Source organism: Triticum dicoccoides, chromosome 5A (genome assembly GCF_002162155.2).
Source record: "Triticum dicoccoides isolate Atlit2015 ecotype Zavitan chromosome 5A, WEW_v2.0, whole genome shotgun sequence".
In the NCBI taxonomy this organism is placed as follows: domain Eukaryota; kingdom Viridiplantae; phylum Streptophyta; class Magnoliopsida; order Poales; family Poaceae; genus Triticum; species Triticum dicoccoides.
In genome coordinates, this window is record NC_041388.1 from 648,568,575 (window position 1) to 648,583,889 (window position 15,315).

Consider the following 15,315-nt stretch of genomic DNA (forward strand, 5'->3'; position numbering starts at 1 on the left):
ACATCACTATATTGTTGGGACAGTAAGACAGCTAGTGCAATGGATCAAAAGAATATTTAAAAAGATGCCACTGGAGCAATTCACAATATAGCGTAAATTCTGCGATAACTAGTCGTGTACACCGATGATCATTTATTTATGTATGCATTCCGCAGATATCAATGAATGCAACGATCCAGGGAAGTATCCTTGCTTGCAGCCGGGAGAATGTGCGAACAACGAAGGATCTTATGACTGCCCCTGTCCTCCGGGTTATCGTAACCATGACGCCAAAATAGAAAAGTGTACCTTACTTCCTTCAAGTTTCCCACTGGCAGCAAAGATCTCCATAGGTATATATACATCTTTTTTCTTACACGAAGGGAGATCTCATTCGTGGCATTTAAATATTAATTTGTTGTGTTTAACTGGAATAAGGGAGTTATTTTCACTATATATACGAGAATCGGTCTCTTGCCAAAGGAATATCCTGCAAGTTAATAAAAAATTATGTTTTTGAAAGACTATATTTAAGAAATCAATAGTTTCAGTGCGGATGCACTAGATGCAGTTCACATATATAGCACACATTTGTTTTAGAAACAAATACCTTAGATTATGGATCAACTCTCCCAAATGGTATAGCTAATTGTTGTTTTTACGTAAAGCAGTTGTTAGCACTGCCTGTCCACTTTGTATTATCAATACTCGCTATGTATGTGGCCAAAATTAACATGCATAAATGCATAATATCTCTATGCATGATCATTGTAGGTATCATTTCGGGCTCCTCCTTATTACTTGTTGCTCTACTTTCGAAGCTACTGAGGCTCCAAAGGAGAAGAACGAAGGGCTTGTTTAAGAAGAATGGAGGTTTGGTCCTTCGAGATGTGAGAACTTTAAATATCTTCACAAAGAAGGAGATAAACAAAATCACCAAGAACCAATCAGAGGTCCTTGGTAAAGGGTGCTTTGGCAAAGTATACAAAGGGATTCTTCCAGATGGTACGACAGTGGCAGTAAAAACCTCCATCAAGATAAACAAAGTTCGAAAGGAGGAATTTACCAAGGAAGTGGAAATCCAGTCACAGATGATCCACAAGAACATCATCAAACTCATCGGCTGCTGCTTGGAGGTGGATGTTCCAATGTTGGTGTATGAGTTCGCTGCTAATGGGAGTCTGCAAGACATTCTCCATGGTAACACTCACCTCTCTAATTTCCCACTAGACCTGCGACTGGATATTGCAATTGGTGCTGCAGAAGGGTTATCTTATATGCACTCATCAACAAGTCGTACCATCCGGCATGGGGATGTCAAGCCAGCCAACATACTTTTAGATGAAAAGAACATGCCAAAAATCTCGGATTTCGGGACATCAAAGTTTCTTACAAAGGACAAAAATCACACCGGGCTTGTTGTAGGCAGCATGGAATATATAGACCCGATGTTCCGTGAAACGGGACAATTAACACAGAAGAGTGATGTTTACAACTTTGGAGTTGTACTCTTGGAACTCATCACCAGAAAGCCAATTGTGTATGATGGAAATCATAGGCTCATAGTTGACTTCTGTGATGTTTATAAGAAAGAAAACAGTGGAGAGGCAATGTTTGACAAAGATATTGCAACTGAAGAAGATACTTACATACTGGAAGGGATTGGAAGACTGGCTGTAAAGTGTTTAGCAAATGTTGTAGAAGATCGTCCAGAGATGAAGGAGGTAGCAGAACGACTTGCCATGCTTAGAAGAGCTAGGAAAACTGGGAACATAAACAACAAAAGCCCCAATTACTTTGAGGAAATTTAAGGTGCTCCCTGAGCATTGCTTCTGAGATTGAAGATTAGTTAACTAGTAGAAAAAAAATGTACTGTATTTCTGTATCTTATATCTTCAGTGTAAATGAATATTGACTATTGTATCATGCCATAAAGTCTGTTGCAGTGAATAGTTATCAAACTTACCTGGTAGCTTTGTTGGTGTATATCACCTTGTTCTTCGAAGTGTTAATATGTTGTACACTAGTTCTAAATGACAACATTGAGATCGACATCCGCCTGGAGTAAATGATTAATTCCTAGAGTTTTCTTGACGGCATGTGATATTCAGTACCTTAGAATCCTTTCGAGGATTGTAGAAACCGATGTCCATCGAAAACAGAGCATATCAGAGTTATGTTATATGACACGACACTGTGATGCATAGGAGTATATATTTTAATTAATAAAAACAAGCGAAAAATTAAGCATGGAGCACTTGAAGATGCAGTGGCAACTAAACTGCGCAGCTCTAGGAAGTTAAGGCAAAGCTGATGTTGGTGCTACAATATATCAGGAATCGCAGAGAATAACATGTGCTGCTAAAAAAGAAATTCAATGGAAGACAGCACTGGTGGAGACTACTGAATGCTAAAATGAATCAAACAATAAATTAAGGACCATCCTCTATTCTCAATTGGGGGGAAGTTTCAGAAATTGAGAAGCTGGAGCACTCACGCTAGGGCGGGCGGATCGGCGTCGGGCCCTCCGTGCTGCCTGCTGCGCCGTCGGCCGTCGCGGTGGACGGTGGTCGGCGTGCGACGGGCGCGGTCCAAGCAGTGCCCGCCGAAGCGCCGAGCAGCCGAGGACGGAGGCGGGCGCGACGGTGCACGGGCTGGCGGCGTCCGGGCGCGGGAACGCTGCGCGGTGGATTGGGCGTCAGCGTTTACCTGATGGACTATCTGAAGATCGACTGTAGAAGTGTCGATATGGTCTTCAGGCGAACGACTTCAGTTATCGGACAGACGGCCATCGTCTCTCCGGTACTTCTACTGTTTTTTTTTTCCGGGGGAAATACTTGTATTACTCAATAATCAAGTCTTTACAATCATCTTTAGCAATCTCTACCACCTCCGGAGGACCTGACCCAATCCAGGTCATAGTTCTACTCTCCACTCTCCCAAAGGCAGCTAAACAATCACTAGCTTTATTTTAAACTCGCGAAACATAAGTAATACAAGTAGATCGAAGACTAACAAGATATCTTATCTCATTAATAAAAGAAGCATAAACGGATCGATCCTTGCCAGCACAAGTGATCATGGCCACCGCCTCCGAAGAATCCATCTCAACAACAATAGGAAGATTTGACCTTTGAATAGATATCGAAAGCCCCTCCATGCATGCACATAACTCCGCTTCCAGAGCATCTCTGCAAGAAAACAAAACTCTGGAGGCTGAGAATATAATGTCACCATTTGAATCCCGGAGGATCATTCCAGCTCCCGCTGCTCCAGAAGAATCGTAGGACCCGTCAGTATTTAGTTTAACCCAATCCGTGCTCGGTCTAGACCATCTGACCTTCGGGGATGCAGTTCTTCCCGGTGAAGGCAAAGAACCCAAGACCACCACGGACTTGCCCTTAATCGGGTCCATGTTGGAGTTTAGTTTGATCGCCAACAGCGACTCCAGGTAGCTTTGCAAGAAGCGAACCGAAATTTCCAGTGGTGGGGCTGGTTTTTGATGTGTTATCTCATTCCGGACAAACCAGCTACGCTAAAGGGTCATAAGCATCATGCTTCGCTCAATTTCACTTAATGGTGATAGGGCAATTAGCAGCCACTCCTTCCCACTATTTGTCAGATTATCAATACTGGGTAACCTCCATACCTTGGCCATCTCTAGATACAAGTCTCGCCCAAACTGGCAACGCACAAAGGGGTGAAAATTATCTTCCTCTTCAACACCACAAACTGGACATGTGCTAGACACTTCTAGTCCAATTTTATGCTTGTTCCGCCAAGTGGGAAGCCCATCAGTCGCTACTCGCCAAGCAAAGTTCTTGACAGTAGGAGGCACCACACTTTTCCATATGTAAGACCAGCAAGCTCTACTCCCGTCTGGAGAAGAGCTAGATGAGGACGCCCTCTCTCTATGTGCTTCATCAAACGCCAGCATATAAGCACTTTTTACTGTGAACACTCCCAGCTTATTAGGCCCCATGCAATAACATCTTCGGCCTGCCTCGGAGAAGCTCTAATCTTTAGAATTTCATCAACGTCCGTGGCAAGGAAGTGCTGCGACAGTAACTACACCTTCCAGGATCCATTCTCATTCAGGAAATCGGAGACATAGCGCACACGACATCTGCCTTGCAATGAGATGGGTTTATATGAGAAAGGCCTAGGGATCCAGTTGTCGCGCCAAACTCGTATGCTCCTGCCATTGCCCACACGCCAAATCAAACCCTTCTTTAGCAAATCCAACCCGTGGCTTATTTCTTGCCAGGAAGAGGATGCATTTCCGGTGAAAACCGTATCCTCAAGCTTGCCCTCTGAATAGTATCTTGCTTTGAGAACCTGTGCACATAAACTGTCCGGCCTAGAGATCAATCTCCACGCCTGCCGAGCCAAAAGCGCCTGGTTAAACAACCGAAAACCTGCACCGCCTCTATCCTTTGGCTGCATGAGATGGTCCCACCCCCTCCAGTGGACCTTTCTTTTCCCTTTTGCCGAACCCCAATAAAAATTTCTAACCATTCTTGTAAGATCATCGCATACTGAAAATGGCAATTTGAAAACCCCCATGATATAAGTTGGCAGCGCCTGTGCAACAGCTTTCACTAATACCTCCCTTTCGGGCTGGGCAAGTTGACCATCTCCCCACTGAATAAGGCATTTTGTCAAGCTTGTCTGAAGGTTTTGGAACTTCCCCTTAGACATGCGTCCCTTAGGAGTAGGCAGACCCAAATACTTCTCAAAAACCAGACTTTGCACACGCAACACCTGCCGAACCTCATCTTGAACTGTGTTCGGACAAGAAGAACCAAAGAACATGGAACATTTTTCATAGTTGAGACTTTGCCCGGTGGCCGTACCATACAAGTCTAGAGCTTCCTTAACGCTCTCTGCCTGACCTCTAGTTGCCTCAAAAAACAACAAGGTATCGTCAGCAAATAACAAGTGAGATATACCTGGTGCTCGCCTGCATACTCTCACCGGAGTAATAAGACCAGAAGTCACTCTTTTTTTAGGATCACAGAAAGACCATCCGCCACAAACAGGAATAAGAATGGTGAAAGGGGATCACCTTGCCGAAGCCCACGCGTCGGTGCAAATGAATCCAAGAGAGTTCCGTTTAATTTGACAGAATATCTCACCGATGTGACACAAGTCATGATCCAGTCTATCCATCGCTGAGAGAACCCCAACTTTTGCATCACTTGCCTCAAGAATCCCCAGTCCACCCTATCATATGCTTTGGAGAGATCAAGCTTATATGCACAAAAGCTCTTTGTGGAATCCTTTTCCTGTTTGATGTAGTGTAAGCACTCAAAGGCAATTAGCGCATTATCGGTAATCATCCTACCCGGTATGAACGCACTCTGCTCATCTGAGATTAGGTTGTCCAAGAGAGGACGGAGCCTACTAACCAAACACTTAGATATGACCTTGTAAATCACATTGCACAGACTAATTGGCCTATACTCAGACAACTTTGTAGGATTAGCAACTTTCGGTATGAGGACAATTGGCGTGGAGTTAACTCCCTCTGGCATCACCCCCGTCCCAAAGAAGTCCTTAACAGCCGCAATCACACTGTCCTTGAGAGTCGCCCAATTCTTCTGAAAGAATCTGGCTGGAAAAACATCGGGCCTCGGCGCCTTAAGTGGTCCTATCTGAAAGAGTGTGTCAGAGATTTCCTTATCACTAAACGGAGCACACAGCTTGTTATTGTCCTCCTCCGTGACCAGTGCTTCAAAAAGATCAACCACATGGCATGCATCAAGGTTAACATCCGCTATGAAGATATCATAAAAATACTCATTCGCTAACTTACCCATAGATACGAAATCTGAGTGGACCACCCCAATACTATCTGTTAACTGCCTGATTTTGTTTTTTCGAGCCCTCCACACTGCCTTACTATGAAAAAACTTTGTGTTGCGATCGCCCTCCTTAAGCCATGAAATTCTCGATCTTTGGAGCCAGATCATCTCCTCTTGGTACAAAAGATCATTCATCTTGTCTGTCACTTTCCTTATTTCTCGTCTGTCCGCATTCATATGCATGAGCTCTTCGAGCTGTGATCGGGACTTAGCTAGCTCCTTTGTTACATTTCCGAACTTCCTGCACCAATACCCAAGCGACACCATCGTCTTGGTTAGCGCCTCTCGCAGCTGCTCCAAAGTTTGGACATTTCCAACAGACTCCCAAGCATTCTTGATGACCTCCGGCAGCGTGGAGTCCCGCTCCCAGAAAATCTCGTACTGGCGCTGTTTAGGCCCAACCGGTCCTGAATCCGCCTCACCTTTGAGAAGTAATGCCACATGGTTCGAACAAGGACTAAGAATATGATGTACAGAGGCAAAAGAGAATAGATTCCTCCACTCATTTGTTGCAACGGCCCTATCAAGCATCACCCTGACATTGTTCGTGCCGCTTCTCTTATTGTCATAGGTGAAAGGGACCCCTGAAAAACCCAAGTCTACCAAGCTACAAACTTCAAGGACATCCCTGAATGCTATCATCTGCGGCTCCGGCCTTGGTGTAGCTCAAAAGTGTTCAAAATCCCACATTGCTTCGTTAAAATCCCCAATAACCAACCACGGAAGATCATTGACAGATTTCAAATTCTGTATTTTTGCCCACATGAGATGCCGATTCTCTACCCGCGGTTCTCCATATACAAACGTAACTCTCCATTGCTCCGCCCCTTCCTGCACCCGAACTAGAGCATCGACATGACGGTCGTCTTTGTCTAGCACTTCCACCACACAATTTCATGCCAATATACTGCCAAGCCACCGCTCATGTCAGAACTATCAACGCCACAAAAACCCTTCAGTCCCAGCTGACCTCTCAACCTCTTCATCTTCGCTTCCTTCTGTCTCGTTTCACACAAGAACACAAACATGGGGGAATGTGACCTACATAAGGTCGTCAGCTCTCGAACTGTCTGGGAATTCCCCCCTCCTCGGTAGTTCCAGCTTAAGTAATTCATTGGACCCGGCGGTCCTCCGTTTTGGAGGCCGCCTCATAAGATGTACCCATATCCACTTCGCCAATCATCTCCTCCCCACTCCCGCTGTGCCGCAGTCTCTTCACGATCGGGTTCTTACCCGGTGTAGAGCCAGCCGCAGTCGGGCTCGGGCTCACAAACCCAGCACCATTCTCAATAAGAAGCACGGTATCAGTCACCTTCCCTCCTAGATTAGGGACTAGCTGCCCATGGAGGTTAATAGTGCCATCATCTCTGACGAGTCTTTTACGAACCGAGCATTCCTATTCCAGCCCGACATGCTCGCCATCCTCAACAACCCCCTCAGCTTGACTCGGGTGCACTCCAGCACCCCTACCTCCAGCCCCAAAGCTTCTCCCTCCTCTTTCACCCCTGCCTCCACCTCCTCTTCTACCACCCCGTACTCCCTCCCCAGAGGCATTATCTCCTCTACGCGAATCAGACCAAGCACCTCAACCTCCTCTTGTGCCGCTGTTAGTTGGTTCTCCACTCCAATGCAAATAGTCACCCCATTCACACGACGACGGATCGTGTATCCCATCGCCACATTCCTCAACCACGTGACCCATACATCCACAAAAGAAACAGAAATCAGGCAGCTTTTCGTAGTAAATGGGGTATTTCTTCCTTTCCTTCAAAGTGATTGGCACAAATCTCACCAAAGGTTTATTAACATTAACAAACACCCTAACCCTCAAGTGGCTCGAAGGATTGATCTTGCCTTCATTGAAAATCACCGTAAACGGAGGCTCCCCTACCTTCTTTGCCACCTTCTCGGCCAGTTCTTTCTTTCTCGTTAGCCCGTCAGGCAGGCCTTTGATCCTTGCCCATATTGGATACATGTCCAACGAGTAATCAGAGACATTAGTAAACCCATCATATTCAACCAAAACCACTGGATCTCTCCTAAACTGCCACGGTCCTCCTTCCATAACCCTCTTCCAGTCTCCCAAACAATGGCATTACGTCAAGAACAAATTAGGTCCCTTGATGTTGAACGTCACACCTTGAGCACACGCCCAAGCATTCCTCATGGAGTTTAACAGGGCCATGTGACTGAATGGGCGTAGGGTATGAACCCTAAAGAGAGACAGCCATCTCACATCCTTGATTAACTCATCAACCTCCCCTGAAAGATCTAGATCTTCCTCCTCCTCACCATGTAAGTTTAGGCCTTCAAACACATCCTCCAGATTCGGATCTGGGCCATGGTGATTCCAATTTTCCTCCTCATCTCCATCCACCCGATCATGCTCCATGCCCCTCGCTTCACCCGCCCCTCCCGCGGCCACCCTCGCCGCCGATGACGACGGGACTTGATCCTCTCCAGCCCCCAAGGACTTCCACCCTAACTCCTCCGCCTGCGCTCCCTTCGACCCCCCCTGCTCCGCGATCTCCATCCCCTACCTCCATGCTACCGGTGTACCAGGACGATTGCCACGGGGCGACCCGATCACCAGCAAAAGCTAAGCGATCCGGCCGGTTTTCACGTGGAAATTTTGTGGACTTCGGCGGCGCTGCCGAAGGAAGAGTAGACCCTAGGGAAACCCTAGGGAAAAAGAGTAGTGTTACTTATTCACCATCATTAGAGCACAAAAAAACAACATTAGTTTGGTTGCCTGCATTTAGACTACCTCAAGCAATTTTTACCATGGTACTTGTTGCCTGGGTCGCAGTTTTTAGACAAACAGTATAAATGTGATCACCCCTTCTCACTAGTTATAACTTACCACACATGGGTTGAATATCATCTATTAGTGTCAAAAAACGTCTTATATTATGGGATGGAGGGAGTAGAAAACAAATGGCAGTTTATCCTAACTACTAACAAATAGTAGTACAAATTAAGAGTCATATGGCTGAATAGGGGAAAGATCGTCGATGCTAACTAGGTGGAAGTCCATTGTCGTCCTTTTCTTCTTCTGCTGCTGCTGCTGCTTCTTCTCTTGTACTGCTGCCTCTTCTTTCTCTTCTTCAGATTCTTGTCTGATCTCTGTTATCCCACATTGTCTGAGCTCACTTCATCCTTTTGTTCTTCAAGGCTTCGTTGTCAAATGCCTTCGCGCCATGGTCCGAGCTGACAACATCATCAGGCGTCACATCTTCCTCCTTTGGCACAAGTTCATCACAACCCCATTGTAGGATCTAGTTATGAATGATTCAACATGCAAGAACAAGCTTAACCTGGGTAGGGTAAGGGTGGAATGGCTTCTGATCTAGTATCTTAAACCTATTCTTGAGAGCTTCAAATGCCCTCTCAACCATCACTCTAAGCCTAGGTGAGTAAGATTAAACAGTTCATGTGGAGTCTAGGATAGTTCCTGAAAGGGACTCGTTCAAATGGTGTATTGTTTTCCTGAAGGGTGGAAGAACACCAGGCTGACATGCATAGCTAGCATCCCCTGGATAAAACTCGCCATCGGGGATATTGATGCCATCAAGTTGTTTCGTGCTGTCAGTTAGGATGTTAGCATCATGGGTTGATCCTTCCCACCTAGCTAGCACACAGGTGAACTTCGGAGCGAAGTCAACCGCAGCAAGAACATTCTGACTTGTGTAGTGCTTTCTATTCTTGTATGCTATCGACTATGCCCTTGGCACTTTAGAAGTCACCTGAGTACCATATATTGCGCCCATGCAATCCTGAAAATGGTATGGTAGATGGTGTTATGGCAATCCTGAAAATTGGCTATCCTCTCCTGATTCCGGATTAACAATGGATCATATACCGAATGACAGGCTTGTCATTCCGCTTATGGACCAACAGGATCCAGGCATGAATCATAGCTATCAGCAATACTACCTAAACTACCAGCTTCATCCGTTCTTTCACAACCTAAGTGACGGCCATGGTGCAATCAGCAATGGCGCAATTGATCCTACACCGTCCTAACAAATGACCTAATAGAGGAGGCGGGTGGCGGGGTTGTATGCTGCTTACCAGCTTCGGAGGGGGCATGGCTGAGACGAGGATGGCCAGTTGGAGTCGAAGAAGAAGGGAAGAAGCAACTAGTGCTACCGAAGAGTGTTGTTGACGTCTCCGCATCGCCGCTGCTTGCGCAGTTCTGAGTCGCCTTTGTCGTCGGTGCTAAGAACAGAGGAAGGGATTGTCCTGGAGCTAGGGTGACCTAGTAAATGGGTTGAGGCTATGTTTCGTTCCATCCCGCCTCCGCCGCTTTCCTTCTCCCGCCATCTCCGCCCCGATTCCCCCCTGCATCGTGGCCTACGTCGTCTCTTATTTTTGCGCCCAACTCAGCCTGGTTCGCTAGAAACGGCCGATTTGAGCGTTCCCGGCGAGGCAGGCTCTGGGGTGCTTTTAAGTTTCGTGTCGATGCAAGTCAGCTCTTCCTGCACGCAACCAAACTGGCTTTTTTCATCCCGTCCGGACATGGTTAGGATGTATGCAAGCAACCAAACATGTCCCAGGAAGGCCACCACTCTTCCCATTCGCCTGAACCCAAGCTTGGCAGGCTAATAATCGGCGGCTGATTAGTCGCTCAAGCTGTGGTGGCGGAGACTACGGAGGCAAAGCTCGAGAGCGCCGAGGCGAAACAAGAGAAGGCAAAGGCAAGTGCCGGAGCTTTAGTTCTCAGGGCTCATGGCCGGACACGGGAACGGGCGCCGGCGATCATTTAGATTAGGTTTAGAATAGAAGTATGTCCGAAATTATACCTCCAGAGTCGGACGAGCTCCGCTTTTAATTGAAGTAAGTCCGAAATGTAATGAATTTCGCCATGTTTATATGAAATTCGTCGTGTTAGTGTGAATCTCTTCCTGTTTATTATAAAAATCCATCCGGTTTGCATGAATTTTGTACTTTTAGTTCAAAATATGATTGAAATGTATGCGAACAACGTTGGATGACGGTCGTCCGGCATCAATGTCTGTGGACTGGTCCCCCTGTCCGCGGACAGATGCCGGAGCAAATTTATGGGTTAGTGTTGGAGATGCCCTCAGCATGTTAGGAAGACCCAAGTATGTATTATCTGATAGGGCTTATGTTACAATATTCAGCTCTCTGCACACATTCTCCCGTATACTGACATGCGTATTAGGACTGGAGAAAACACGTGATTTATCATTACTCACAAGGTGTCCAGGTGTTTCCCTTGTGAGAACATGCTTTCATCAATGAGTCATTTGTAAATAAAAGAAGGAAAATTGAAGGTGCATTCCTACACACACACGAATACCATCCAATCCACCAACTTTCTCCTCATCAAGCAAAAGGATGAAAACGCCTAACAAAAAAGACATGGAGATAAAGGCTCGAATCGAGCAATATTTTTGCGGAGAGCGGCGGAAGAAAAAATTGGTGCTAGCAAATGAAGAGGTTCGGATTAGAATGGTAGAAGGTAAAGTGGGAAGATAATGCACTTTTGCTTGTATGACTGTGCAATACAACAATAACCCGTCGTTGGATTGATGGTGAGACGATGCACTTTTGTGCGCTGGCCATGGGAATTGTACGCATCCATCATACCCACTCACATCGATCGATCACCACACCCAGCCAGCGATTTAATCGCGCCGTGCTTAACGAACTTGTATTGGTTTTAGTAGGTACGGAGGATTGTTTATCCTGCTATAAAAGATGGCGAAAGCCACAAAGCGATGTGCCAGCAGCCTGCATGGCACTCACTAGCCGGAAACAACAATGAGGTGGATGGCCACATCGATCGCATCTTCTTGTTGATCATCTCCACCTTTTGTTTCCTCTTTAATTTTTCCCTCGGTGCCCTCATGAGTAGCCATGCATGATGCATCAACGGACACGGCTCAATCACCCGACGTACGCGTGTGCTCCGGCTTCTTCTAGAACGATTCCACCCGTTAAGCTATAACTAATTCGAGACCATAAGTATCAGGGCGGTCGGTATACGATAATTTATAGGAAAAAAGAAGGTCGGTACAATAATTGTTTTTTTTCCCGAAAAAATAATAATTCTCTTTTTAATTGGTATACAATAATTGGTTTGGTTCTGCTTAAAGATACTGTTTGCAGCTGCCTGGCATGATTGAAAGTGTGCAAATGATCCAGACAGACATGGTACATGTACGAGGCGTTTGGTTCGCACGTTGGTATCGTTTTCGACTTTCGGTATTGGAAAAGCACTGCTTCCGTTATTTTCTCCTGAATACGCATGTTGTTTGGTTCGGATGCGAGCGAATACGGAGCAGAGGGGATTTTGTATCCGGCCCGATCAGACGTTTTCGCAGATGTGAAGCGTTGTATCCGATAGCATCATAACAGAAAACAGAATGACCAAACCAAACGGCTGCAATTGTTTCTTTTTTAAGCGCTGAAGCGCTATAATCAAAAGCAGGGTTTTCTTCTTCTTTTTTCGAGAAAACTTTTAATCTATTCATCTTCTATTATGGTAGTACAACGAACACTAGAAATAATAAAAATTACATCCAGATTCGTAGACCATCTAGCGACGACTATAATCACTGAAGCGAGCTGAAGGCACGCCGCCGTCATCACCCCTCCTCGCCGGAGTCGGGCATAACTTGTTGTAGTAGACAGTCGGGAAGTCGTCGTGCTAAGGCCCCGTAGGACCAGCGCACCAGAATAGCAACCGTCGCTGATGAAGAATAATGTAGATCGAAAGGATCCAACCTGAAGACACACGGACATAGACGAACCACAACCAGATCCGAGCAAATCCATCGAGGATAGATCCGCCGGAGACACACCTCCACACGCCCACCAACGATGCTAGACGCATCATCGGAACGGGGACTAGGCGGGGAGACCTTTATTCCATCTTCAGGAAGCCGCCGCCGTCTCGTCTTCCTGAGTAGGACACAAACCCTAACAAATATTGAAGAAACGACTAACAACGGAGCCCTTCCGCCGGCCCTTGCCAGGATCCACACGTCCCCATGGCCGTAGGGCCACCGAAAACGAGGCGGACCTGTAGTGGAGCCGGCGAGAGGCACGAACCCTAGCTTTTCTTGGAGAAGGAGGCGGCGGCTGGAAAGAGGCTCTGAAGATCTACAGAAGCGGGGTTTTCTGAGAGAGGCGATTTGGTGCTTGCTCAGATGAGTCCGGGCATGAACTGTACAGTGATTTGGTGCCTGGAGTTCACGCATAGGAGCATCTTGTAGCCAAAAAAATAGAATTTTTGAACTGTTTTTCTTTTCTAAATTGCGGTACTGTTATGAGCCCGAGCTCTGGGTTGAATTATCGGGGTTTTCTACCCAACCAAACGCTTCGATAATTGGTCTGGATCACTTGAACACTTTGCACGAAGGCCTGATTCGTTTGGCTGACTGGCTACTCTACGATTCGTTGGCGATGGATGTACATGCATGTAACCATGTCCTGTGCGTGGAAAAGGCGGTAGCTCGATGTCATATCATCGTGGATTCGTGACTCGTACACGGCATGGCAGTATATGCCCGGCCGTATGGTACTCTAGCTGACTCATTCCTGAGGTGAGCCCGCGCGCGCACGTCGCGAAAAAGATGACAACCTACCTCTCGACGCACGCGGGCTATGTACTAGTACTACATAGCCATGTTAGAAAAGGAGTAGATAGAAAAGACTAGTAGTTGTTAACCTCGCTATCGGGCTAGCTGTGAACCCAGCGGAACCAGCTGGTGACCGACGGTGACTACTCCCGTCGACCGCAACGTCTCTGCTAAACAAACCACTTCCCCGCATATTCCTCCATTTTTAACCCAGGAAGCTTTCCAGCATACGAAGCCATCGCCGAGGTCGACAGCCATGGAATGGACGTAAGCCGTGCATCAGACGCCGCGTAGACGTCGCCCGGTGGACATGCCCCGCCCCGCGCGCGCACGGCACAACACACCCAGGACGCAGCGCGTACCGCCCCCGTGCTACGTCCGTCCGTCCGTCCGTCCGTTGGTCCTCGGCGACAGCGGCCGCGGAGCAGCTGCGTGCATGGCGCGGCCTGGCTGCATGCCGATGCCATGGAACCTTTGGGAGGGCAGAGCGGGTGGGCTGGTCGTGGCTCTTCCTCTCTTATCCGGAGGATCGGAAAGCGACGGCGCGCCGGCCGGTCGCCGCCTCGCGCCACCACCCGTCCTCCTCCACGTCGAGCAGGACCATGCCTGCACTGCACGCTGATTACACTACAGCGTCAGCGCTTATTTCCAGCGTTAGTTGGCTAATCCCGTCGAGTTCTCGACGATTGCTCCGTGGCTAGCTCCGTTGGATCGATGCAGGTTTAGTCGAGGACAGCGCGTACGTCAAAGACAAGGAAAAACCCGGGCCATGACAAGAACGATCACCTTACTCTATCGCTTAGCTTGGCGCCAAGTTTATTTAAAGTTGTGTGGCCTTGGATTAATGCAGACACCCGTGATCAATCCGCACACGAACACCCGCTTTGCTTTGCTTTGCTTTGGGTTGGAGTGGAGTGGCTGACATAACAGGCAGAGCTAGCATACATGTCCATTACGTACACACGTAACCTACGTGGCTAAAACTTGCTGCGCCTAAAAATGGCGACGAGACTTCGTGAAACGCGGGGACGATGTGTGTTCCGACGTCACGTCACGCACCACGGAGTACGTACATCATCGCTCGTCGGGAGCCTATCCATCCGACCGATCTCGATCGAGCTCCCAACATTTCCAGGACACACCGGGGAGCATCTTTCCATCTTCTCTCCTCATGTGGACGGACCCTGCTGCTGCTACGCGACAACAACCTGGGCTATGGGCATGGCACGCCACAAATATCTCGAGTACACAACAGGGACTTGCTCGACTGATTATCTAAACCCATGACACTGTCGTGTGAGTAGTGGACGTGGATTACCAAAGCCCGGGCACACAAATTTACAGTCTACACGGCTACACCAAGCTATAAAGTTGCAAAATTCTCACACAAAAGTTGTTTGTTCTTGGCATTACAGTCTTCTCCTTGGTTGTTACACTACTCACACACCCACGGCCCACGGGGCTAGTACTACACAGCTGTGAGTCAACTCCAAGATGCATGCATGCATGCATGCATCAAGAAACAAACATGCATTCGCGTGTCCATTCCCGTCTCGATTTCAAATTAAACAAGAGCCCACTCGCGATATCGCCAATCTCCATAGCGCACCGGCGCACGCGCGCCCAAAGCCCCACAACTTTTCTTTCAATCAAAGGGAAAAAAGATATTGGGGGGATCCTAGACCAGCAAGTGATTTTTTTTTCTAATGAGCAAAAAAAGGTCCTGCTATAGCCAGTGGCGGAGCCAGAAATTAAAGATTAGGGGGTCAAATGACACAAACTTTGAATTACATGGGCCAAACTACACTAATGCATGTATTATTATCTAAATTCTACACTGTTCGTTGCTATATTAG

At 47.3% G+C, this 15,315-nt stretch overlaps 2 protein-coding genes across 5 annotated transcripts in view; one reads left to right on the forward strand and one right to left on the reverse strand.

Annotated features, from left to right (window-relative positions):
- Positions 1-1,790, forward strand: part of LOC119300308 (wall-associated receptor kinase 2-like) — a 7,266-nt gene extending 5,476 nt beyond the window's left edge. The window contains exons 2-3 of the mRNA XM_037577320.1: positions 156-332; positions 754-1,790. Coding sequence (XP_037433217.1) covers positions 156-332; positions 754-1,790 — 1,214 coding nt within the window. The remainder of the gene's footprint in view (positions 1-155; positions 333-753) is intronic.
- LOC119303733 (serine/threonine-protein phosphatase 7 long form homolog) overlaps positions 1-2,604 on the reverse strand; it is a 6,541-nt gene extending 3,937 nt beyond the window's left edge. Inside the window, exons 1-2 of one of the 4 annotated variants that reach the window (XM_037580871.1) lie at positions 2,477-2,604; positions 1,629-1,743 (exon numbers count right to left, since the gene is read on the reverse strand). The gene's annotated coding sequence lies outside the window, so the exon portion shown is untranslated. Of the gene's footprint in view, positions 1-1,045; positions 2,442-2,476 lie in introns of those variants that run through there. The other 3 variants (XM_037580869.1, XM_037580873.1, XM_037580872.1) reach the window with 3 other exon arrangements.
- Positions 2,605-15,315: the final 12,711 nt, after the last annotated feature.